Source organism: Callithrix jacchus, chromosome 2, assembly GCF_049354715.1.
Source record: "Callithrix jacchus isolate 240 chromosome 2, calJac240_pri, whole genome shotgun sequence".
NCBI classification, from domain to species: Eukaryota; Metazoa; Chordata; class Mammalia; order Primates; family Cebidae; genus Callithrix; species Callithrix jacchus.
This window is the reverse complement of record NC_133503.1, coordinates 6360681-6384654: the sequence shown is the minus strand read 5'-3', so window position 1 is coordinate 6384654 and position 23974 is coordinate 6360681. Positions and strand designations below refer to the sequence as shown.

Genomic DNA, 23974 nt, shown 5'->3' with positions numbered 1-23974 from the left:
TTGTGAGCCTGGAGCTCTGTTAAGTGCTTTACAGCTATGAGCCTATTTAATTCTCACAGGAATCCTCATTTTAAGATAGGTTTGATTACCCTCAGTTTACAGATGGGGAACTTCAGTTTGAGAGATAAGTGATTATTTGCAATTATACCCAGCATTTGGCATGGCTGGGATTGGAACCAAGGGCCTTCAATCTCCAAAGCTTTTAGGTGTAACCCCTGCCTGATGCATTGTACTCTCCTGTAAAGCAGCCTTTTCTCTCTGCTGCCACTAGTTCATTTCTTTTTCCTCTCTTAATATGCTTCAAACAAAACAAAACCAATAATCTGCTCCTAAATTGAGGTTGATCTCCCTCCTTCCTATCCATTAAGTAATGTCTTATACTCATGCAAATATCAGATATTCGGGAGATAAAATAAATAGAACGTGCCCCTCTTCTCTTTAGCTCTAAGAAAATTTTAATGTTGTCAGTAGTTACTACTGTTCCACAATCCTACTATATTACCTGAAATATGTAATACAGGTACAGTCTTCTCAGGAAAACTCTTCTATGCAGTGGCATGCTGGAGCCAGGAAGGCTTGTAGACCCAGCTTGGCCATGGATCAGCTGTGAGACCTTGGTGAAGTCACTTTACCCTACAGGCTTTACTTCTTTTATCACTGTAGTGTTTGATCCAGGTCAGTTAGCAACGTGGGAGGCACAGCCTTTTTCAGGACAGGAAATAGGGCACATGTGCTATCCATTTGCATGCACACTCTCCTTAGGCATTTGTTGAAGGGATGGCTAATATAATATAAACTCAGTTAAAAGCATTACTAAATGCTTACATTTTGTGTTTATTTGATCAATGAATGAGTGCTAAAATTTAGTATGTTGTCAATGGGGAATTTATTATTTCTTTTTGCATTAAAGGGGTCCTCATGCTAAAGATTAAGCAATACTGCTTTTCGTGAACTTTTAAAGTCCCTTCCCAGGTAGAATATTCACAAAGCCTATGAATGAGTTTAACTACTTGATTACCCAGATTGTAGCTTTTTGAAATCTTTCATTACCTTACTTTCCCCCCTTCTCTGTGAGCTTTTGGACTTAGGACAAAGTAGGAACGATCACAAGGAAATGGATTGACATTTTAAAAAACTCTACTCTTTCACAGTCTTTCCTGAAGATGTGATGTTTTTTTGCCTTCATGTCTCTAAGTACAGTTGGTCAGTTGTCACTCTGTCACCTTCCCCCCTAGCCCCATAATTCCTGTGAAACCCTGGACACCTAACTGTTTTTGCAGACCATGAGCTCCTCTAGCCTCACTTCTTTCCTTGTCCAGCTTGTAGTACCTGGGTAATCCCCTCACCCCTCACCACCTTCCTTGTTAGTACCCCCAGTTCCCTGAAGCTCTTGTGCTGCCCGTTTCCTCCCAGCAGCATGCCACTTGTCTGCCCTCATGAGCCTGTGTTCCCCTTAGAAGAATCACAACTCTGGACTGTTATTATAGATCAGTGGACTTCAACATCTGATAGCTTTTTCAGTGTCGCCCATCAATGCATTTACCAAGTTGCTTTTTCTATCCTTGAGGTGATGATAGTTCCAAATGCTCCCCACTGTCTGCATGGCTACAATGGTAGTAAACATTAATAGAAAACTTGGTTGTGTTGGAGAAAATGTGCTAAGGACTTTACGTGCATTGTCTCATCTCCATTCATGCTAAGGAATCTAACTTTTCCTTCTAGCCATCCTGCAAATACTAGTGAGGCATCAACTGTGTCTACACACAGTGCCTGAGGCACAGACTGTAACTGTGATTGAGGCAGAATGGGGACTTGCTCTCAAGAGATCTCCAATTCAGAGGGATTATGAACAGAAGTAAATAGGTAGCAATGACATTGTCTGATAAGTGCTAATGAGGGGAGAAGTTCAGTATGCTATACATGCCCCCAACCCAGACTTAGGAATGAGGTTAAGGAAAACTTGCAGGAAGTTACAGTTAAGTGTCAATCTAAAGGACAAGAGACTATGAGGGAGGAGCATTCTGGACAAAAAGAATACCTGGTTCCTGGAATAATTTCAGGGTATTGAGAGGCACCAGTAGGAATAGAGCCATTATTCTCAGATAAATTAGAGGTCATTTTTTTTTTGGTGTGAATTTTGTAGACTCTCTTTTCTACCTCCTCTGTGGTCTGTGTTCTCACTTGGTCATCAACTGGAATCAGAATCCACTGAGATCCTTCTCTGTACATAGATCTCGTAAGACCCACTTGCTGTCAATCTCAATGTGAAGTTTGACTATGCACTTGTCTAGCCGCTCTGCTGAAACAGTATTCGACTGTTAAGGTGGGTGTAGAGGACAGTGCTTCTTCAAAATTATTATAGAGAAGTTTATAATTACTGACTGTCTTGATGTAGGGATAAGGTATTTTCAGGAGGGTCTTTCAATATTAATCGCTCCTGAAATTTTGAATGCTTAAATGAAGCTGCTGCTTAGCTCAATGATAAGTAATAGCAGCTTCTTTTTCCATGAAGACATTTAGTAAATGACATTTTAGGTCTCAGCAAGTGTTATACCTGCAGACACCTTGGCTGAGGAAAGCCTGATGTGCCTCCAGTGAAGGATTTGTAGGTCCACATCTTTGATGCTTCTGCAACAGAGTTAGGGAAATAAAACAGTGGGTCATACGTGCTCCTGATTCATTGCTAACAGGAAAGGGACATGAGCCCCCATGTACATTTCTACCCTTCTGTTCATGATAAAGGCCACCTACTATAGTCAGCAGTAGAAATAAGAGGGGACACAAAGCAACTGAGTTGTAAAATTTTTCAGACCACTTTGGAAGATGGAAGCTGACAACATCATACATCCAAATTCCTCTGCATTGTTGTCTCTATCGTTAGAGGTGGGGAATCGTTTACAGCATTCTGTGGAATCTACTTTTGAATCCAGATGGGTCTTAATTATTTTGTATTTGGGAAATACATTTTATTGGACAGTCGAGATGTGCCATCATATTATTTAATATTTGGGAATCACTGTTGCCCATGTGGCTGAACGTCTCGAGCACATTTATCTTAGCATGGCAATGCCTGGGTGCCTCACATCCATGTAAGCTCAAACTATGTTCCTTGATTTCATTCCTTCCTCTCTGTTTCTTTCATCTCGAAAACTGAGTGCTGATGCCATTTCACACTTTTTCTTAGAAGTTTAATGAGTTAGTAGAACTATAACAAAAATAAAAATACTTTCTTTACGTTTCTGAAAAGGAATATTTCTATAAAGCGTCAGTCATTTTTCCAAGCTGTTAGTTCCTGCTGCTGAATACGAGGAGCTGTTCTGTCAACAAGAACAAGTAAGGGGGAATAGTAAGAGAAAGCTGTTCCAGTTTCTCTATCTCTGCTACAAGCAGTTGGACGACGTTGTTTCAGCTGGAGAATTTAAGATGGCTTCTTACTCACTATTTGCTAAAGAGACTGGACTGTTTTTAGTGTGATAATCTTCTGTGGGCATGGAGAAAGATCATCTCCTGATCTCATTTTGGAGATCATGGAGTTAAATCTGTAGCAATGTCCTTTTCCTAGACTTAGGCTCTTGTCAAAATAATGTTTGGCCAGGTGTTAATCTGTGTCCTGAGGGAAGTGCTGAAATTCATTATTCATCCCATGGGAGTAGGGGTGGGAGGAGAAGGTTGTCCTTCTGGGAGGTACCAGGGCCATAGCCTGCCTCCTGCCTTTACTGACATGTGCCATTTGTGATGAGGGCAGTTGAAGTCCATTTGAGGAATTCTCTTGTCAGCCGGCCAACAGAGAAGCACAGAGGGAGGGAGAGGGAGGGAGAGGCAGGCAGCTTGGCAAGGCAGTCCTGGAGTGCAGTTTCCGGAGCAAGATCACACACAGTGTTTTAGAAGCTCAGGGAAGGTGCTCAGGAACATAAAGGGGAAGAAGGCCAGGTTTGAAAGGGTAGATTTTCCTATTTTTTTCCACTTTTCCCCGCTGTCTTTGAATACTTGTCATCCTTCGGAAAACTCAGCGTCGGAAAGAAGCTTTTGCTGACACACTGCTTTTTCTCCAGCACTATATTGTGGTTTTTTTGTTTTTGCTCTTTTCATTTTTCTTTTTCTCTGAGGGTGGGAGGTGAGACAATGATCAAGTCAAGCTGGTTCTATGTTAAGTTCAAGTATGCAGAGAAGGTGAGTCAATACGGTTTCTCTTCCCAAGGGAAACCTGCCACCTCCCTCCAGTCTTCTCATGTTAATGGGCTCCTCTGGGAACTTGGGGAAGTGAATGAAGCTGAGAAGTTTTATTTGAGAATATATTTCCTTTGGCTTAAAGATTCTGGGATGAAGCACAGGCTCTTTGCTTGCAGTCTGACATTGCTGCTGACCAAGAGGAAGCAATCTTTAGACTCTGTTCCGGAGGCATGATTTAGAGTTTCAAGAGGGAAAATAATGAAACTACAATAACCGGAAAGGCAGGATATTCTACTTAATGAATAGAGAATTTTCAAGGTTTTATTTATTATGAGGCTAGATATATTTTTGGTTCTGAAACAAATTGACAATCACTTCCTGTTACCTGGTGTTTGCTTACTCAGAATTATTTTTTCTGCTTTCAGTTAACTGACTTTGCTCACTCATTTGGAATCTTACTTGGTTGTAGAAAGAATCTCCATCGTGTTGTCTGACCAGATGTGAGATTTTCTCTTTACTCTCTGTTAGGGGATTATATTTTATGAATGAATTTTGGTTGTACCTAAAATTTTGATGTTAAACAGTTCTACTATATTTTAACATCTATTTCTGGGCTTTAGGGGAAAAGTATACTTTCTAATACATCTTCACTTGCCTGGGGTTGTTTGACATCTTCTTGTTTCTGAATTTAGATGTGTCACTTACTCTGTTGGGAATTCACAGGATTAGAAATGAGGTTTCCAGGAGGGGATACAGCTCTGAGGTAGAGCATTGGCCTGCAGATCAAAAAAAGAGGTTTCCTAACATGTGCCTCCCTTTTGAAATCTTCCTTCCCTGATTTGATTGTTGAAAATATTGGCATATTGATTGTAGAGTTAAGCTGAGGCTCTAGAGAATGGAACTGTGATGTGGCAAGATGGAAAATTATGAGACTGTCTTTATACTCTACGATTATATGCATAAGCACATTAAAAATGCTTCTTCCATTCACCTAGTTTTAAAAGAACTTAGGACATTTTCATCTAATTTTGCTGCATTTTTTTTTCTGTGTGGACTTGTTTCTGCTGTGTTTTTAAGACAGCAGAATTGCTTCTTTACCTATGGTAAAATTATAGGATTTTTATTTAAAAGATCCATTTTTTATTTTAGGCTCACTTCCATTGTTAAGTGTTAAAGCTATTATAACTAAAATATTATCTCTTCGTGTACAGGATTGGGAAACATTGTGGTTTGGGATTTTTTTTTCCTCAGTAGATTACTTTCCTTGAGAAGCCGACTGTCCATTGTTTGCTGTTACGAATTTTGATAACTGAAAACTGTACTCTGCCTTCTTATCCTTTCCCCTTTCATCTTGAATGTTCTGTTATGGGAACCTGAAACTCAAGAGTTAACTCATGTGAATAAACTAATGTGAAAAGGGGAAAAGCAATTCCAGAAATGATTGTCACAGAAAGAAAAAGAAGAGGAATATTAATAGCTTCATTTGGATTATCATGCTGCTATTCCTTTAGCAACCAAACAAGAAGTGAATGCATCCATATGCCAAGGCACAAGTGTAATATAAAACTAAATAATATAAGGCTCTATACCTAATTGAAGGGTATTCGTCTTGTATTTATCAGGATAGAAGAAAAAGAGAAACAAATCTCAGTCTTGTTTTTGGCATGTTTATGGTGCTCTAGATCTCAGTGATTCTCTGCAGAACTTCTATTGTTTCACAGTGATTAACTTTAAAATTTTTCATTGGAGATTTTTGTTTTCCAGAACTCAGCAAGATGGGCTGAGTTTTACCTGGAGAGATAAAAAGTCTTAGTGTAAGCACAGGGTCAGCAATGATTACAAAGCAAATTAAAACCATCCTTTTCATATTCCTCTAAAAAGCCGCTCTTATACAGGCTTTTTAATTTGGAATTTTCCTCACTATCTTTAAAAGGACAAAGAAGAAGTACCTCTCTTGATTGTCAACTACTGCTGATTTTGATTTGATATAAGCTTGTAATTGTTGGAAAGGTATTTCTGCTGTGAAGTTTGTCCAAGACTGTAAAAATATACATTGTAAAATCTCTTCAATAGCCATCTCATAGTTTATCATTTAGGAAGATGATTTTATCAGTCTTTAGTAGTGAGAAAGAAAAATTAACGGCAAGTAATACATGACCAAAAACATTGGCATAAGAAAACACTCTCCACTTATGATCATTAGAATTATGATCCTTTTCAAAAATTAATATGTGTAATAAAACACCTTATTTAAATCACCACCACACAAACATACATACTCCTCTGTAAGAGTTTCCATCTAAATTATTTATCAGTTTCTTTTTCTTGAATTAGGTTGGTACCCAGCTACCATTCTTTCTAAAAGAATGCTTCAATTAAGTTCATCCTGTACCTCCTTTCTCTTCTTAGTCTACATATTCTTCCTGAGCAATTTCCTTTTTCATGTGGTTTTCTATGTCTTGTAAGGGATGATTCCAAAAGCTCTATAACTAGCGTAGTATCTTTCTTGAGTTTCTGAGGTATGTATTTAAATGGCTAGGTAGATATCTATCTTGAGGTTCAACAGATTCCTGAAATGCAGCATTTCTAAAGTATAGTTAATTTTGTCTTTATTAACCAAAGATTTTCTTTCTCTTCTATCTCCTAGCACAGCTAAGGCATCCCTATCCAGCCAGTCATCTTTCTTCCCAAAGGAGCTGTTTTAGTTCTTTTCTTACCATCTACCTTCTGACTTATTAGAGGAGCCTCATAATCAGTCTCCCTGCCACATTCATGCTGTCTTCCAGTGCTCCAAAACCCTGCTAGAGTGATCTTAAAAGGTCAATCTGAGTCTGATTTGATGCTTGTTAATGGTTCTCTCTCCCACCTAAGCATTCTCACTAGATCTCCCTTAACAGTGCTAGCCCTTGGCCTTGTATATACATAATACATACACCTTATTGTAATTACTTATTTGCCTTTGTGTTCTATAGTAACATATGATCATAGAGATACAGAATTATATTGCATTTTAAATTTTTGTATCCATATCCCTGCACGTAATAGATATTTAATTATTCCCTGTTGGGCACTGTGGCTCATCCTTGTAATCCTAGCACTTAGGGAGGCCAAGAGGAGAATCCCCTGATCTCAGGAATTCAAGACCAGCCTGAGCAACATAGCAAGACTTCATATCTGCAAAATAGAAAATTAAAAAATTTGCTAGTGTGGTAGCATGTGCCTCTGCTCCCAGCTACTTGGGAGGCTGAGGTGGAGGATTGCATGATCCTCGGAGGTTGAGGCTGTAGTGGGCTATGATTTTACTGCTGCACTTTAGCTTGGGCAGCAGAGCAAGACCCTGTCTCAAAAAAACAAAACAGGGCCGGGCGCGGTGGCTCAAGCCTGTAATCCCAGCACTTTGGGAGGCCGAGGCGGGTGGATCACGAGGTCAAGAGATCGAGACCATCCTGGTCAACATGGTGAAACCCCATCTCTACTAAAAATACAAAAAATTAGCTGGGCATGGTGGCGCGTGCCTGTAATCCCAGCTACTCAGGAGGCTGAGGCAGGAGAATTCCATAAACCCAGGAGGTGGAGGTTGCGGTGAGCTGAGATCGCGCCATTGCACTCCAGCCGGGGTAACAAGAGCGAAACTCCATCTCAAAAAAAAAAAAAAAAAATTTGTTTTTCCATAAATGCTACTGAGTGACTTTTTTCCAGGAGTCTGGCAGACCTGAGTTTGAATTCTGCTTCTTCTATTTACTGGTAGTATATGACCTTGAGCAATATATTGAAACTCAACTGAATTGTTTTCTCATCTAGTAAATGAGTAGTATTATCACCTAAGGTGGTTTTCAGTTAAACTCTTCATTTTGAGATAATAGTAGTACATAATAATAGTACAACGTGCAGTTTTAAGAAATAAAACAGAAAGATATCACTTTACCTAGCTTCCTCAAAGGTAACATATTATAAAACTACAGTAATATATCATAAGGAAGGTATTGACACCAGTACAGTGAAAATACAGAACAACCACATCACCAAAGGCTCTCTCCTGATGGCGTTTTATATCCATACCACTTTTCCTTCCACCTCCACAACCCCCATCATTAACTCCTGAAACAATCACTTTTTCTTCATTTTTATAATTTTATCATCTCAAGAATGTTATATAAATGGAATCATACAATATATAGATTTTTGGATTCTTTTTTTACTCAGCATAATTTTTTAGAGATTTGTTCAAGTTGTATGCTATTGCTTTTGTTTCTGAGTAGTATTCTATGATATGGATGTACCATAGTTTATTTAATCATTCTTCTGTTGATGGACCTCTGAGTTGTTTTCCTAGAAGTACTATGAACATTTGTGTATAGGTTTTGGAGTGAACATAAATTTTCTTTTCTCTAGGATGAATGTCTAAGAGTGCAGTTGCTGGGTAGTATGTATAGTGTTTGCATGGTTAAGTTTTAAGAAGCCACCAAACTGTCTTCCTGAGTGACTTTACCATTGCATATTCTCTTTAGTGCATTGTATCAGTGATCCAGTTTATCTGTACATTTACCAGCATGCAGTGATGTTGTGGTGTTTCTGTTTTTTTATTTAAGCCATTCTATTGGTTTGTAGTGATGGGTCACTGGGGCTTTAATTTGCATTTCCCCAATGTCTAATAATGTTGAAGATTTTTTCACTTGCTTGTCATTTGAATATCTTCTTTTGCTAAATTTCTCTTGCCCTTCAAATGTGTTTTGCCCATTTTCTAATTGGATTAAAAAATTTTATTGTTGAGTTTTTCATAGTTCCAAATATGTTCAAGACACTGATTTTTTATTGAGTATGTGGTTTGCAAATATGTTCTTCCAATTTGTAGCTTGTCTATTCATCTTCTTTCAGATTCTTTCTCAGAGCAGAAGTTTTAAACTGATGCAGTCTAGTGTAATGATTCTTTCCTTTACATTCTTGCTTTTATTGTCAAGTCTAAAAACTCTTTGCTTATCCTTTGATCCTGAAGCTTTCTCTCTTCCTTTATTTCTAACAGCCTTATATTTCATATTTAAGTCCATGATCTATTTTGAGATAAATTTCATATAAAATGTGAAACTTAGGCCAAAGTTTTTCTTCTTCTTTGTGTGTGTATATGTGTTTGTGCTTGTATATGTACAGTTGTTTTAGCACCACTTATTGAAAAAACTATTCTCTCTCCATTAAATTGCTCTTGTACCTTTGGCAAAAATCAGTTTGCTGTACTTAAATGGGTCTGTTTTTAGGCTCTCTACTCCTCAATTGATTTAATGTCTGTTCCTCCACGAGTATCAAAAAGTCTTGATTACTGTAGTTATTCTTTTCAAAATTGCTTAAGATAAAGTAGTATGTGCCTTTTTTCATATAAATTTGATAATTATCTCATCTGTCTTTATGGAAAATCTTCCTGATATTTTGTTAAGAATTTTGTTAAACCAGGATATTAGTTTTGGGAGTGTTTTTGCTTTGTTTTGTTTTGTTGTTGTTGTTTTTTTAAGTACTATGTTGAGTCTTTCTCTTCATGAAGAGGATTGTCTCCATTTATTTAGATCTTGTTTGATCTCTTTTATAATTTTGTACTTTTCAACATACAAGTCCTATATAAATTAGATTTATAACTGTCACTTTTGGGGGGCAATTGAAATAGTATTTTATTTCTAATTTTGATTTCACATGCATATTCATGCATATTGTTAGTATATAGAATACAACTTATTTTCAAATGTTGTTTTTGTATCCTGTAACCTTGATAAACAGAGTATTAGTTTGAGGAACTTATTTGTAGATTCTTTGAATTTTCTGTTTAGACAAATATGTCATTTGTAAATAAGGACAGATTTATTTCTTCCTATCTGATCCCTATGCATTTTAAATTTCCTTTTCTTGCTTTATTGCACTGACTAGAATTTCTCATGCTGTGTGGACTAAGAGTGGTGAGAGTGAATAACCTTGTCTTGTCCCTGATATTTCGGGAAAAATGCATTCAGTCTTTTGCTGTTAAGTACAATACTAGCTGTAGGATTTTTCTCCATGGTCTTATAGAAGTAGTTCCTTTCTATTCCTAGTTTTCTGAGAGATTTTTCTTTTTATCATGAATGGATGTAGAATTTTGCAAAATGCTTTCTTCTGTGTTAATTGATATGATTATTAGGTTTTTCATTTATAGCCTATTAATATGGTAGATTACATTGCTTGATTTTCAGATATTGAACCATTCTTACAAGCCTGGGAAAAGTCCTATTTAGTCACTGTGTATAATTATTTTTATGTATTGCTGAATTTTGTTTACTTATATTTTTTAAGGACTTTTGCATCAGTACTTGTGAGAAATATTGATTTGTAATTTTGTTTTTGTAATGGTTTTGTTATGAGGATATTACTGGCTCCATAAAATGATTTAAAAGTGTTCACTCCTTATATGTTTGCTGGAAGAGATCATATATGATTGGTGTGAATTCTTCTTTAAATATTGTGTGGAATTCTCTAGTGAAACCCATCTGGGTCTGGAAATTTCATTTTTAGAAGTTGTTAATTTAAGAGTTAAATTTTTTTAATTTAAGACATTAAATTTTCTTAATTTAAGTTACTGGGCTATTTAAATTACTTTTTTTTTTCATATTTGGTAGGTTCTGGTCATTTTTCTTTGTAAGGAAGTGGTCCATGTTATCTAAGTTGTCAAATTTAAGTGTGCAGAACTGTTGATAGTATTCTTTATTATCTTCCTGATGTCTGTATCGTCATATTTTTTGTTTCATCCCTGATATAGATAGTAATGTCTATATCTGTTTTCTGTGTCAGTCATACTACATGTTTGTCAATTTTATTGATTTTTTTTCAAAGAACAAGTTTTGTGTTCCATTGAGTTTTCTCTCTTGTTTTTCTGCTTTCAACTTATTTTTTTCTATTCTATTATCTTAATTATTTTCTTCCATCTGCAAGCTAGTGAGCTAGGAAAGCTGGAGGTGTAGTTCAGTCTGAGTTTGAAGGCCTGAAAACAAGGGGTCCAGTGGCATAAGTCTCCTTTCAAGACTGAAGGCCTGGGAACCACAAGGGCTGATGTTCCATCTTCAAGGGCAGGAGAATTGGATGGATTTCCCAGAGAGTAAATTCCTCTTTCCTCTGCCTTTTTATTCTTTTTGGGTCTCAGTGGATTGAATGAGGTTCATGTGCCCAAATATGCCATCTTCTTTAAAGAAATGACTACCAGTTCAAATGCTGTTTTCTTTCTCTCTCTCTCTCTCTCTCTCTCTCTCTCTCTCTCTCTCTCTCTCTCTCTCTCTCTCTCTCTCTCTCTGTCTCTTTTTTTTTTGAGACGGAGTTTCACTCTTGTTACCCAGGCTGGAGTGCCATGGGCGATCTCGGCTCACTGCAACCTCCGCCTCCTGGGTTCAGGCAATTCTCCTGCCTCAGTCTCCTGAGTAGCTGGGATTACAGGCACACGCCACCATGCCCAGCTAATTTTTTTTTTGTGCTTTTAGTAGAGACGGGGTTTCACCATTTTGACCAGGATGGTCTCAATCTCTTGACCTTGTGATCCACCCGCCTCGGCCTCCCAAAGTGCTGGGATTACAGGCGTGAGCCTCCGCGCCCGGCCCTCAAATGCTGTTTTCTTTCTGAAACACCCTCACAGACATTCCAAAAAATAATATTTTACCAGCTCTTTAAGTTGACACAGAAAATTAATAATCACGTTTCTTTTTGTATTTTTGCTTTCTAAATTGTTTTATTTAAAGAGAGTTTCTTATGGATAGCATAGAGTTGGTTCATTTTTAAAATTCACTGTACCATTTCTCTTCTTTATAAGTGATTTAAGATCCTTTCTTTTAGCTGTGTGTGTGTGTGTGTTTTTAATAGAACTTCCTTGCTGGGTGCAGTGGCTCATGTATGTAATCCTAGCACTTTGGGAGGCCGAGGTGGGCAAATTACCTGAGGTCAGGGGTTCGAGACCTGACTGACCAACATGAAGAAACCCAGTCTCTACTAAAAATACGAAGTTGGCCGGGCATGGTGTCACATGCCTGTAATTCCAGCTACTAGGGAGGCTGAGGCAGGAGAATCACTTGAACCAGGGAGGCAGAGGTTGCAGTGAGCAGAGATCTTGCCATTGCATTCCAGCCTCGGCAATAAGAGCGAAACTCCATCTCAAAAACAAACAAGCAAAAGAACTGTCTTTAGACATTTTTTCAGAGCAGGTCTCCCAGGAACAATTTATTTTTATTTTTTGTTATATGAGTATGTCTTAATTACCTGATGCTTCCTGAGGAATGTTTTTACTTGATGTAGAATTTTGAGTTCACAGTTTCTTTCTTTTATTTTTCTTTTCAAACCATTGAAAAATGGTGTTATCTTTTTTTTGCCCTTCAGGGTTTCTCATGGCATCCACTATCATTCTTTTGTCCTCTATGTCATGACTTCCTTCTCTCTGCCTGCTTTGAGATTTTATTTCTTTGCTATCTTTAGGAAAGTTTAACTATGATGTAGCTTGGTATGGGTATCTTTGGGCTTATTCTGTTTGGTATTATCATAGCTATAGGTGTTTTTTTTTGGCCAAATTTGGGAATTTTCACCCTTTTCTTCATGTATTTTTAAAGCCCTATTTTCCTTTTCCTCTGTTTCTGGGATGCTGAAGACATATTGTTAGATCTTTGATTATAATCCCACAGATAGTTGATAATCTTTTTTTTTTCAGTCTTTTTCTGTTCTTTTTGTTTAGATGAGTAATTTTAGTTGTTTTTTCTTCAAGTTCACTGATTCTTTTCTCTCCTCCATCATCTGGTCTTGAGCCCATCTATTGAATTTTTTCTTTATTGTATTTTTTTATTTTATTTGAGACGGAATCTCACTCAGTCCCGCAGGCTGGAGTGCAGTGGCATGATCTTGGCTCACTGCAACCTCTGCCTCCTGGGTTCAAGCGATTCTCATATCTCAGCCTCCCAAGTAGCTGGGATTACATGTGTGTGTCACAATGCCCAGCTAATTTTTGTATTTTTAGTAGAGACAGGATTTTACCAGGCTGGTCTTGAATTCCTGACCAGATGATGCTCCCACCTTGGCCACCCAAAGTGCTGGGATTACAGGCATGAGCCACGTTGCCCAACTGATTTTTTTAAAACATGCTTTTTACTATGGTAAAGAAATGTATTATCTTAATGGTTTTTAAGTGTGTAGTTCAATACTGTTAAATATATCCACATTGCTGTGAAACAGATATCCAGAAGTTTTTCATCTTGCAAATCTGAAGCTTACCCATTAAACAACTCCACTTTCCTCGCTCCTTCCAGCTCCTGGTAGCTAGCCATCAGTCTACTTTCTGTTTGTCTGAATATGACTACTGTAGATACCTTATGCATGTGGAATACACAGCATTTCTCTTTTTGGTACTTGTGTATTTTACTTCATAATGTCCTCAAGTTTCATCCATATTGTAGTAGCATGTGACAAGATTCCTTCCTTTCTAAGGCTATATAGTATATCATTGTATGAATATGCTGAATACTGTTTGTCCATTCATCCATTGGACATTTGGGTTGCTTCCACCTCTTGACTATTGTGAATAGTAATGCTGTAAAACCCTGCTTTTAGTTATTTTGGGTATGTATGTAGAAATGGGATTGTTAGATCGTATGGTAGTTCTGTGTTAAATTTTTTGAGGACCCTCCATAGTGTTTTCTGTAGCAGTTGCCCCATTTTACAATCCCACCGTTAGTGCACAAGTGTTCTAATATTTGTCCTCTGTTTTTCTTGATAGTAGCCATCTCAATAGATATGAGTAGATACCACATTGTATGCGTTTCTCTGTTTATTAGTGGTATTGACCATCTTTGTTGGCTATTCGTTTATTATCTTTGTAGAAATTTCTATTCAAACTTTTTGTCATTTTTTAATCAGTTATTTGTTTTTTGCTGTTTGGTTGTAGGAGTTCTTTATGTATTCTGAATTTTAACCTTTTCTCAGGTATATGGTTTGGAAACCTTTTTTCTCATTCCATAGGTTGCTTTTTCACTTTGTTGATTGTGTCCTTTGATGAACAAAAGGTTTTTTAAGTTTGATAAAGTTTCGTCTGTCTGTCATGCTTTTGTTACCTGTGCTTTTGGTGTCACGTCCAAGAAAGAACATTAAATCCAATGTCATGAAACTTTTTCTTAGTGTTTTGTTCTAGTAGTTATGTGATTTTACACTTTTAGGTCTTACATTTAGGTCTTTAATCCATGTTGAGTTCATTTTTGTATGTGGTGTAAAATAAGGGTCCAGTTTTATTCTTTTGCATCTGAGTGTTCAGTTTTCCCACACCATTTGTTGAATAAACTCTCTTTCTCCATTGAATAGCTTTGACACCTTTGTCAAAGATTGTTTAACCATGTATGTGAAGGTTCATTTCTGGGCTTAATGTTATATTCCGTTGGTCTATTTATCTGTCATCATACCAGTGCCACGTTGTTTTGTTTTGTGGTTTTGTAATGTTTTGAAATCAGGAAGTTTAAGTCCTCTAACTTTGTTTTTTTTCTCAATTGTTTTGGTGATTTGGCGTCCTCTGAGATTACATATGAATTTTAGTATGCATTTTTCTATTTCTGTTAAAAAATGCCATTGGGATTTTGATAGAGATTATGTTTAATTTTTGGATCATTTGTGATACTCTGGACATTTTAACAATAGGTCTAACAATATTAAAGCCCATCGTCAACCATGAACATGGAATGCCTTTCCATTTATTTGTCCCTCTTTTATTTCAGCAGTGCTTTATATTTTGAGGGCAGTATTGAAAGTCTGAACTCCAATACTTGTCTTTATAGTTTCCCTCTTTTCTGGTTCTTTGGCTAAAGAGAAACTTTTCTAGCGGCTTGCTATAGTATGCATCATTGACATTACAGGATTTCTGGCTTTTCAGCTCCAAATCTGATGACGTCATATATCATATAGGATATTTGAGGCCTATAAAATGAAAACTCTAAGAGAACTCACCACCATGTCATTTTTTGGGGGCCCCCAGGTTTTAAGCCACTGTGTCCTCTTTTCACCTTTCAGAATTTGTTTATATTTATTTTATCTATAATGTTGAGGTATTTTAGTTATACTTAGTGTGCATAATAGAGAAAAGTATGTCTACTGCATTTTCTTGAAAGAAGTAGTTCCCTAAGATGCTTTTAAAATAGTGGTTAAGTAGCATAATGTTGTAAGTATTTGCATTGTGCAAGGCCTGAGTGCTCAGTAGAGGCTGATAATTGTCTTTTATTATCTTCATTTTTCTTGTATTTGAAGTATCAGTCACACTTTGTTATAGAGGCAGTCCCATTTTAAGTTTACCTTGCTTTAGATAATTGTATTGCCATTTACACATACATTTGCATCTTCATAACCTTTATTGCTATTCTGTCAAGATACAGATTCCAGAAACAACATTGTCTTTTTTAGTATTTTTCTTCTTCCAGGCAATTTTGACAATGCATTTTTATAATAAGATTGGAATTACAAATTCTGGTTTTATTGAAAAACTCTTAGTTGTTTCAGCCAGAAGATGATCATGGAGGAAACAATAAATTTTCTTCATGAGCTATTCAGTCCAAAGAGATACTGAATTAAGTGTAGGAAATCAGTACACCTCTTTTGTTTGATAAGTGGTATTCCTCTGAAAAACCGTTCTGAGCTTATTATAAATATTTTTGGCTGGATGCAGTGGCTCATGTTAGTAATTCCAGCACATTGGGAGGCCAAGACGGGAGGATTGCTTGAGCACAGGAGTTTGACACCAGCCTAGGCAACATGGTGAAACCCCATCGCTACAAAAAAAAATTAGCTGGGCGTGTTAATAGGTGCCTATGGTCCCAGTTAATTGGGAGGATAAGGTGGGAGAATCGCATGAGCCCAGGAGGTTGAGGCTGCAGTGAGCCGTGATTGCCCTTCTGTATTCCAGCCTGGATGAGAGCAAGACCCTGTCTCAAAATGTGTAAATATATATTCCATATCTGTCTGTAAGTTTAAAGTACGTACTCTAGCTCAGCCTTTAACTTTGGAGTTAATTTGAAATTCATTTACAAACTATGTTTAGAAATTTACATAATCATGATGACTGCATGTAAACTGTTAGTAATATTTTATAGAGTTTACTGGTGTTTTTCTGTTAGAATGAAGCAATACATTGGTGTCAGAAAGCTATTTGGGAAATTTAGAAGAAATTTAAGCTATCGAACATAAGCTGTGGAGTGTGACCCTGTGAATTCCTTTATTCTTACTTGATAAACAGTACAGTTTGGACAGGGAAGAATCTTTTTTCTCTGTCTTTGTTAGTTGTTGAAGGAAAACTTGCTGTTTGAGACCAGAGGGACTTGATCTTTCTATCCTATACTTTTTTCATCATCCTTAAAGAGGGTTTATTTCAATGGATAGACCATTCATAGTTTTGACAGCTCGAAGAAAAACCCTTAAGGATGAGCAACCACCAAAAAGTTCCAAGGACTTTATTTCCGATGGGAGGATTTCAATTACAATCATTTTTTCAAGTACAAGGTGGTAAATGTATCACAATTTCAAATGTTAAATTTGAAGACTACACCATTACCAGTGTACTTTGGAAATAAAAGATAGAGCCAATCTAAACCAAAGACATGATTCCAGATTACCTCATAAGAGTATGAGGAAGACTACAGCCAGCAGTTGAGCCACTTGCTGTGGAAGAGTATACAGTTCATCAAATGTGACTTTCTTTAAGCCATGTTACCCTTTTTGCCACTGAGGGCAGGAGGCATCCTTTTCAACAGGCTGTAATATCTTCTTGTTGAAAGGCTGCCTGCTATGCAGCTGCAGCAGCAGAAAGATAAAAGAGGGATATAGATTCACATATTGGCCTTGTTTTTTAAATGCTGTTTTTGCCATTTTTGGCATTGGTTTCCAGTGTTTAGAATAGCTGTAAGTATATAGTAGTTATTGTGAAGTTTTTTGCATGAATAGATAAGAGAAGGAGTTAATGAATTAGGCTTTATAAACTGGAGGTTTTTGCTGTGCACACATTAAGCTAAGCTTCTCTCCCTTCTCTTCTCCACATGGTGCCACCAAACTTTTCCCCACCTCACTCCTTCATCAGTGCTTTTTTTTTTTTTTTTTTTTTGAAATGGAGTCTTGCTTTGTCACCCAGGCTGGAGTGCAGTGATGCCACTGGGTTCCAGTGATTCTTCTGCCTCAGCCTCCTGAGTAGCTGGGATTACAGGCACCTGCCACCATGCCCAACTAATTACATAAACGTTTTAAAACTTATTTTTCTCTCTAGAATTTGATTGTGTACACTTAGACTAAATGGGAGGATCTCAAGAGAGTATCAAAAGAGTTGGACATGTAGTTGTTTTCCAGAGGGAGTGCAGAGAAACTTCTTTGAAGTTTACAATTGATTTTTGGAACCTCACTTGTAGGATAGTTGTGGAGAAAGGCATTTAAATTCCATTCATTGTAGTTCTTAGGTCAAGTTAGATTTGGTTACATACTTCCTTGTTTGGTAGAATCCTGCTTATCTTGACAATATTTGTTCCATACTATATTTACAAACTGGAAACAGCTAAAGCTTGAAACTGCTGAAAAAAAAAAGTGCATGCTTACATTGTATGTATTATAAGTCATATGATTATATATCCTCTCACCAGTCCTTTCATGTAGAACTTTCATTTGCATCTTTCGCTATAAATTGGAACTACCTTGGGATCTTAAAATACTATTGATGTCCAAGTGTCAACCCTGGAAATTCTGACTGAGTTGGCCTGGGATGAAGCCTTGGCATTGAATTTTTTTAAAAGATCCCCAGGAGTTTACAATGTGCAGAGAAGGTTGGCTTTAGAATGGTTACATTGCTTTGTATTCCATTTGTTTTTTCTTGGGATAAACCACATCTATAATTCATTGACCACAATTTTCTATGAGGCTTATTAAAAATGGTATAACAGCTTAGCAAATGTGAATAATTGGGATGCAGAATCATTTTAAATTCCCGTTCCCTTTCTGTAGTCAGTTTTAATTAATTCAAAAAGTGTTTTTTAAGAGGCCCATCTTTATTAAATTTTTATCTTGTTCAGTTTAATTTCTCTAGAAACAAAATCTCACTTTCATTTTGTACTCATCTCTGGTTTACATGTGGTAAATAAAATGAGCAGAAACAGGTTTGGGGGCAGTTTACTATGGTACACTGGTGTCTTATAGAGAGAGGAGTATTCACTATGAATTGTTCAGTATCTTTTACAAAGGAAATGAAGACCATCTGTTAATCTAGCTGATCAGTTTGGCGGGAGTCAGTTACAGAGCAACATTGTAAAAGATTTGTGTTTTAGGTCAATTAATATTCACTCATGAGAAGGTGGTATGTGTATCATTTTTATTTTATAAGTGAATATGTAATGTGTATTTTTTTCTTACTTTGTGTTTAGATTTTTATTCAAGGTTTCAGATTAATGTCTAGTGTTAATACTTAATATACATAGATATAATCAATATGATCACTGTTATCTCATAAGTGAGGACAGTTTATTGCCAACAATTCTTATATCCCATTATAACCATCTAGATGAGTTCATAATGTGCTTTCAGTACACACTACCAGTGCTTAAGAGTCTGGAGTTTATTCTGGTCTTTGACTATCACATGTGTTAAAGTGTACATCACATAGATTTATAAATAAATTGAAGAAAAATCTTAAGACTGAAATTTAGATATTAACAAATGTTATTTCCTTATAAGATATACTAACAGGCATTAGAGCATTAGTAGGTCACTAAAGAGTGAAGATGAGTCAGACCCATCAAAATACATGTACTCGTTCTACCACTTGATATGTACACACTTAGAGTTGGTAGTTTATTCTCAATTGTTTGTGGCAATTGCATTTGTGCTCATCTTCTCTTACTTTCATATGGGTAGCTAATATGAGTTTCTGTCTGTTTTTGGTGAACTTTACCTACTGACTTATTAATCTTGTTTATATCAGTTTGAATTCCTTAAGGACAAGGACAAAGTCTTACTCCGGTGTAGTGTCTCCAACACAGAAAGCAATTTTAGGAATATACTGTCAATTAAATTTATTAAATTAGTCAACAAATACGAGCCTTTTGAGAAGTGGTCCTGAAAACATTTATGTTTGCTTTTTTTTTTCCTAGAAAGGAAATAAGCGGGTTTATAAGCCGCTGAGTGCAAGCATCATGGTCTGTGTGTTTTCTTTTTGACTGCTCTGCTAGATAATCTTTCAGGAAAGCTGAGTAGCTCAGCAAGTGAATACTAAAGGGAATGCATTCCATCCCTCTCATGGGACTGAAGCAGTGTTTAACACCACTGTAAAATCCTCAGCTGTGGCTTTTTCTAGTGTAGAATTTATCTAAGAAAGATTAAAAGAACAAGGAAGGCTTTGTGTGCTGTTTCTCTTTCTTTTCTTCACCCCTCCTGCTCCAGTCTATTTGCAAAAAAAAAAAGAAAGAAAGAAAGAAAGAAAAAAAATGGGGGAGTATTTTCTTTGGACCTCCAGAGTATGCAAGTTATATATGTGTAAGTCTTAAAGAAAAATAAAGGCAAATGCAAGGTATGCCGCTAGTGGGAGTCATCACCCATGGGTAAAATGAAGAAAATTACATGAATGCGTGGGGTTCATACAGCCACTTTTTCCATTGAATGACCCAAACAAGTTACCAGTGACAAAGCATTGGTCTTTCATGTGATAAAACAGTGGGCTGTTTGCTTAACTGGTAGAGAACTCAGGTGTGTTACCCTTGACAGAGTCGAAAGCCTTCATAGAGAATTAGAAGGGGTATAATTTGGGCGCTGTACTCAGAATCTTTCTTGGTATATTGTTTAAGAGCTTCATTACAGTGACTCCTGTTCAACAAGAAATAAGGGATGACTTTTAAATATTTGGCCAGATTTTATAGTGGCAAGGACAGAGTTTTAGAACTGAAGAGCCATTTAGTTCAACCCCATCAATCTGCAGATGAGAAAGCAAGCCGAGAAACACAGTGTTAGTGGCCAAAAGGGAGACTTTGGGGATGAACATTTACTCTACTGGAAACTAATGGCATAACCAGATTTGAACCTTTTCTTCCATTCTGTACTGTTTTCTTTTCTTTGTTAGGAAAAGCCTATTATAAATGGAACATTGACAATAATTTTAATTTTTGCATCTTTTCTTACAATGTTTGCTTTTATTACATTTTATAACTAATTGTATATGCTTTTATAGTTTGTTTGTACTCATCATTTTAATGTTTCTATGTAGCATTTCTCACAATCCCTGTGGGTTTTTATTATAATTTGCTAAATTATTCCTTTGTTTGGGGGTACTGACATAAACTTTCCTTTTTTGCCATGAAAGAGAAAGTCACAGCAAACAGTGTACATATGTAGCTCTTTATTCTCTCAAGTTATTATTTTTATCCTCATCATCTGAGTTACTGGGGTTGACTTCATTACAGCAATGGAAAACACTAACCTGCCAGCATCAGAAAGCGTGGCTTTGTACTGTGTGCATGAAGGTTATGTTGGTATGAATGTGCAGGCCAGAAAAAAGGTGCTGTTGTTTGTAGATCAAACAATTGATGAATCTTAATATAGGATTATGTGTTGCCTGTCAAATTACTGTTTCTACTTAGAAAGTTAAAAGCATTTTTATTAGTGTAGGTGATTAGCTTTATTAATATTTGGCAAAATGAATGTTATGAAAATGAAATAAATCTATAGTTTTGGGGTAAAATTAAATTTAATAAGCAGGTGACCCATTCATACACTTATGTGAAGTAACTTTTGAAGTGATATGTGCAGGAAAATTTACTTATATTCAAAGATATTCTTTCTGTAGGGTTCTAGTTATAAACCTTATACAATACTATTATTCACATATAAAACTTATTAAATACTATGATTCATCAGACAGCTCTAGTTTCATTTTATGAAGTTTTATCTGTTGACTCTGATTTAAATTATCACTCTTTTTTAGGTGGGAACATATGGTGACAAGTTATATGGTAAAAATTTTAAAGATTTTGACCTAATGTTCGTTCGGATTGTATTATTTTATCACATTTTCTTGTCAAAGAGCTGTCAGTTGAAAAGGGAAACTTCATGTTTAGAAATTTGAGTTCTAAAATGTTTTTGTGAAAAATTTGTTAGGTTCTTTAATAAATGTTTATCTCCAACAAAAAAATTCCCTGATGGCAGAGTTATTAGGACCAGTGAGCATACATTTTTTTTAATCCTCTTGATTATGTTATTATATTAGCTTCAAGAACAGTTTGTTTCACTTTGCTTGTCTTTGTTTACCAATTAGGTCAGACAATTTCCCCTATGCTGAGGCTAGTATCCACTGCCTTTGAGGTGAATAATCTCTAGAAATTTTTTCTCTGTCCTGGGGCTGTTTTTCTGAAACTGCCCTAGTTGGTAGCAAATTCCCTTCCATTCTTTTTCCTGCCTGTTAACACTTTCTGGAAACCCAGACACCCGTGTACTTTAAACTCTCTGTAATCATTGTGGGCCTCTGCAGATGAGCAATCTGGTAGCTGTGGATAAGGGGCTGGGCAACCACTATCATGACCTCTTGCTGTGAGATCTTCACCAAAATCTGGGGGTTTTGTTGACATTTTTAAAAAGAAAAAAAAAACTGATGAACTAAAATAAAGCTCTTCATTCAGTCATGTCTCTGAAACCATTGAGAAAGTTTTCAGATACATTTTGAGCAGTAAAGAAAATGTGGACTGGGTGTTCCTGTAATCCCAGCAGTTTGGGAGGCTGAGGTAGGAGGATCACTTGAACCCAGGAGGTCCAAGCTTCAGTGAGCTATGGTCATGCCATTACAATCTAGCCTGAGCAACAGAACAAGACTGTCTCTTTAAAAAAAGAAAAAAGAAACAAAGAAAAGAAAATGTGATCTGTTTTGCTGTTGTTTTGCCTTATTTATTTTCTTTGCACTCAGCAGTTCTGTGGTTCCATCACCCTGCTGCCTTCACAGTGCCTCTCATTAGTTTTGGAAATGGAAGTGGTGGCATGAACAATGGGGTGGAGTCACAGGATACACCAGTTTTCATTGTGGGATAGTCTTTTCATTCTCTATATGTCAGCCAATATGATCTTTTTAAAACACAGATTACATTCTTCTGCTTGAGATCCTCTGGGGCTTCTCATTAAACTGAGAATAAAATCTAAACACTTCATTATGACCTATGAAGCCCTGTGTGCCTCCCTGCCCACTTCCATTCCCACTGTCCATCTAAGTCCCCAGGATCCCCGTATCGAACTTTCTTCAGTTCTTGACTCAGATTATTCTACCACACATCCCCATTTGATGGGTTCCATTCTGTACTGTAGTTCTCAAACATTACCTCTTCAGTGTGGTCTTATCTCACCAACCATCTAAGTTTACCTCCTTTACTTTTTTTTTGAAACAGGGCCTTGCTCTGTGGCCCAGGCTGAAGTACAGTGCAAAACATGATTCACTGCAGCCTCCGGCTCCTTGGTTCAAGTGATCCTCCAGCCTTGGCTTCCCGAGTAGCTAGGACTACAAGCACATCCTACCACACCTAGCTAATTCTTTAAAAAAATGTTTGTTTGTTTTTTTTTTAATAGAGTTGGGGTCTTACTATGTTGCCTAGACTGGTCCTGAACTTCTCAACTTAAGTGATCCTCCCACCTTGACCTCACAAAGTGCTGGGAGTTTAGGCATGAGCCACCATGCCTAGCCTCTGTACTTATTTCTTACTCTCTTGTTTCCTCATTGTCTTCTTAATTCCACTAATAACCATCTGACATTATCCCCTTTGTAAATGTATTTGCTTCTGAATTATCTTCTTCCTTCTTTCATTGAATGAAACTAAGTTTCATGAGAGCAGGACGTTAGGGATATTATAAACTGTTATATCCCCAACACCTAGTACTATGCCTAGCAGACAGTGAGAACATTAATATTTGTTGAATGAATGCTTGAATGGATAAAACAAGTCCCTGTTTGATGGCAGGAGCTGTGCTAGCAATAAAAAATTTAGATAAGTTGAATTCAGTTCCTGCAAACAATGTTTTCCATAATCTGAAATTATTATTTGGAATACTTTACAGAAATCCACAGCCAGGCTCACTTGGAAAAATAATCTTGCTGATTGTAGTTTTTCTCGTTATGGTTGTTCTTGGCAATAAAGTCAGTTTCCAGGTAAGAATGTTACTGCTTTTGACCAAAGGCCACACTGTGAACTTTCCAGTAATCCTGAGGGTCTTCAGGTGTCACTCCTTGAATAAGACAGTGCTCCTTGCTTGAAGAACTAAATTTTCTGATGGTTGAAGGGAACCTAGAAAGGGTATGTGTCAGAATTACAAGTTTATTGTTTTCTGGAAAGTTAGCCAAATTTGCTTAAGGACTTAATTATTACCAGATCAAAGAATGTTCTCCTGATTTTTTAGTCTAGTATATGCTATATGCTACCCTGTCTGTGATTCTGATTCCAAAGTGAGAAACAAATTAACAAGCATATTTGGTTAGTTTTAGTTACAGTGGTGACCCTTGCCTAATCTTTCATAAAAATTAATTTATATTTAATGAGTTATGTCTTGGGATTCCACTAATAGTAGATTTGATGTTTAGGATTAGGTAAATAATACCTGGAGTTAAGCTTTGCAAAGCTGGAATTTAGACTGTGTGTCTTGGCCAGAGGCTGGAAGCAGAAGGACAGTGTTGAGATGAAAAGATTGAGAATTTAAAATCTATAAGAATTTAAAGCCATTTTTAAAATTGCATTTTAGGTTTTGGGGTACATGTGAAAAACATGCAAGATAGTTGCATAGGTACACACGTGGCAGTGTGATT

General features: G+C 36.7%; 1 protein-coding gene across 16 annotated transcripts in view; it reads left to right on the top strand.

Annotated features, from left to right (window-relative positions):
- AUTS2 (activator of transcription and developmental regulator AUTS2) overlaps positions 1 to 23974 on the top strand; it is a 1215487-nt gene that overhangs the window by 382077 nt on the left and 809436 nt on the right. For 3 of the 16 annotated variants that reach the window (XM_054252470.2, XM_054252469.2, XM_035291978.3), the window contains exon 1: positions 3839 to 4170. The exons of 12 other annotated variants lie outside the window; for them this stretch is intronic. In XM_054252470.2, coding sequence (XP_054108445.1) covers positions 4123 to 4170 — 48 coding nt within the window. In that variant the 5' untranslated portion in view covers positions 3839 to 4122. Of the gene's footprint in view, positions 1 to 3838; positions 4171 to 23974 lie in introns of those variants that run through there. One more of the 16 variants, XM_078354301.1, reaches the window with a different exon arrangement.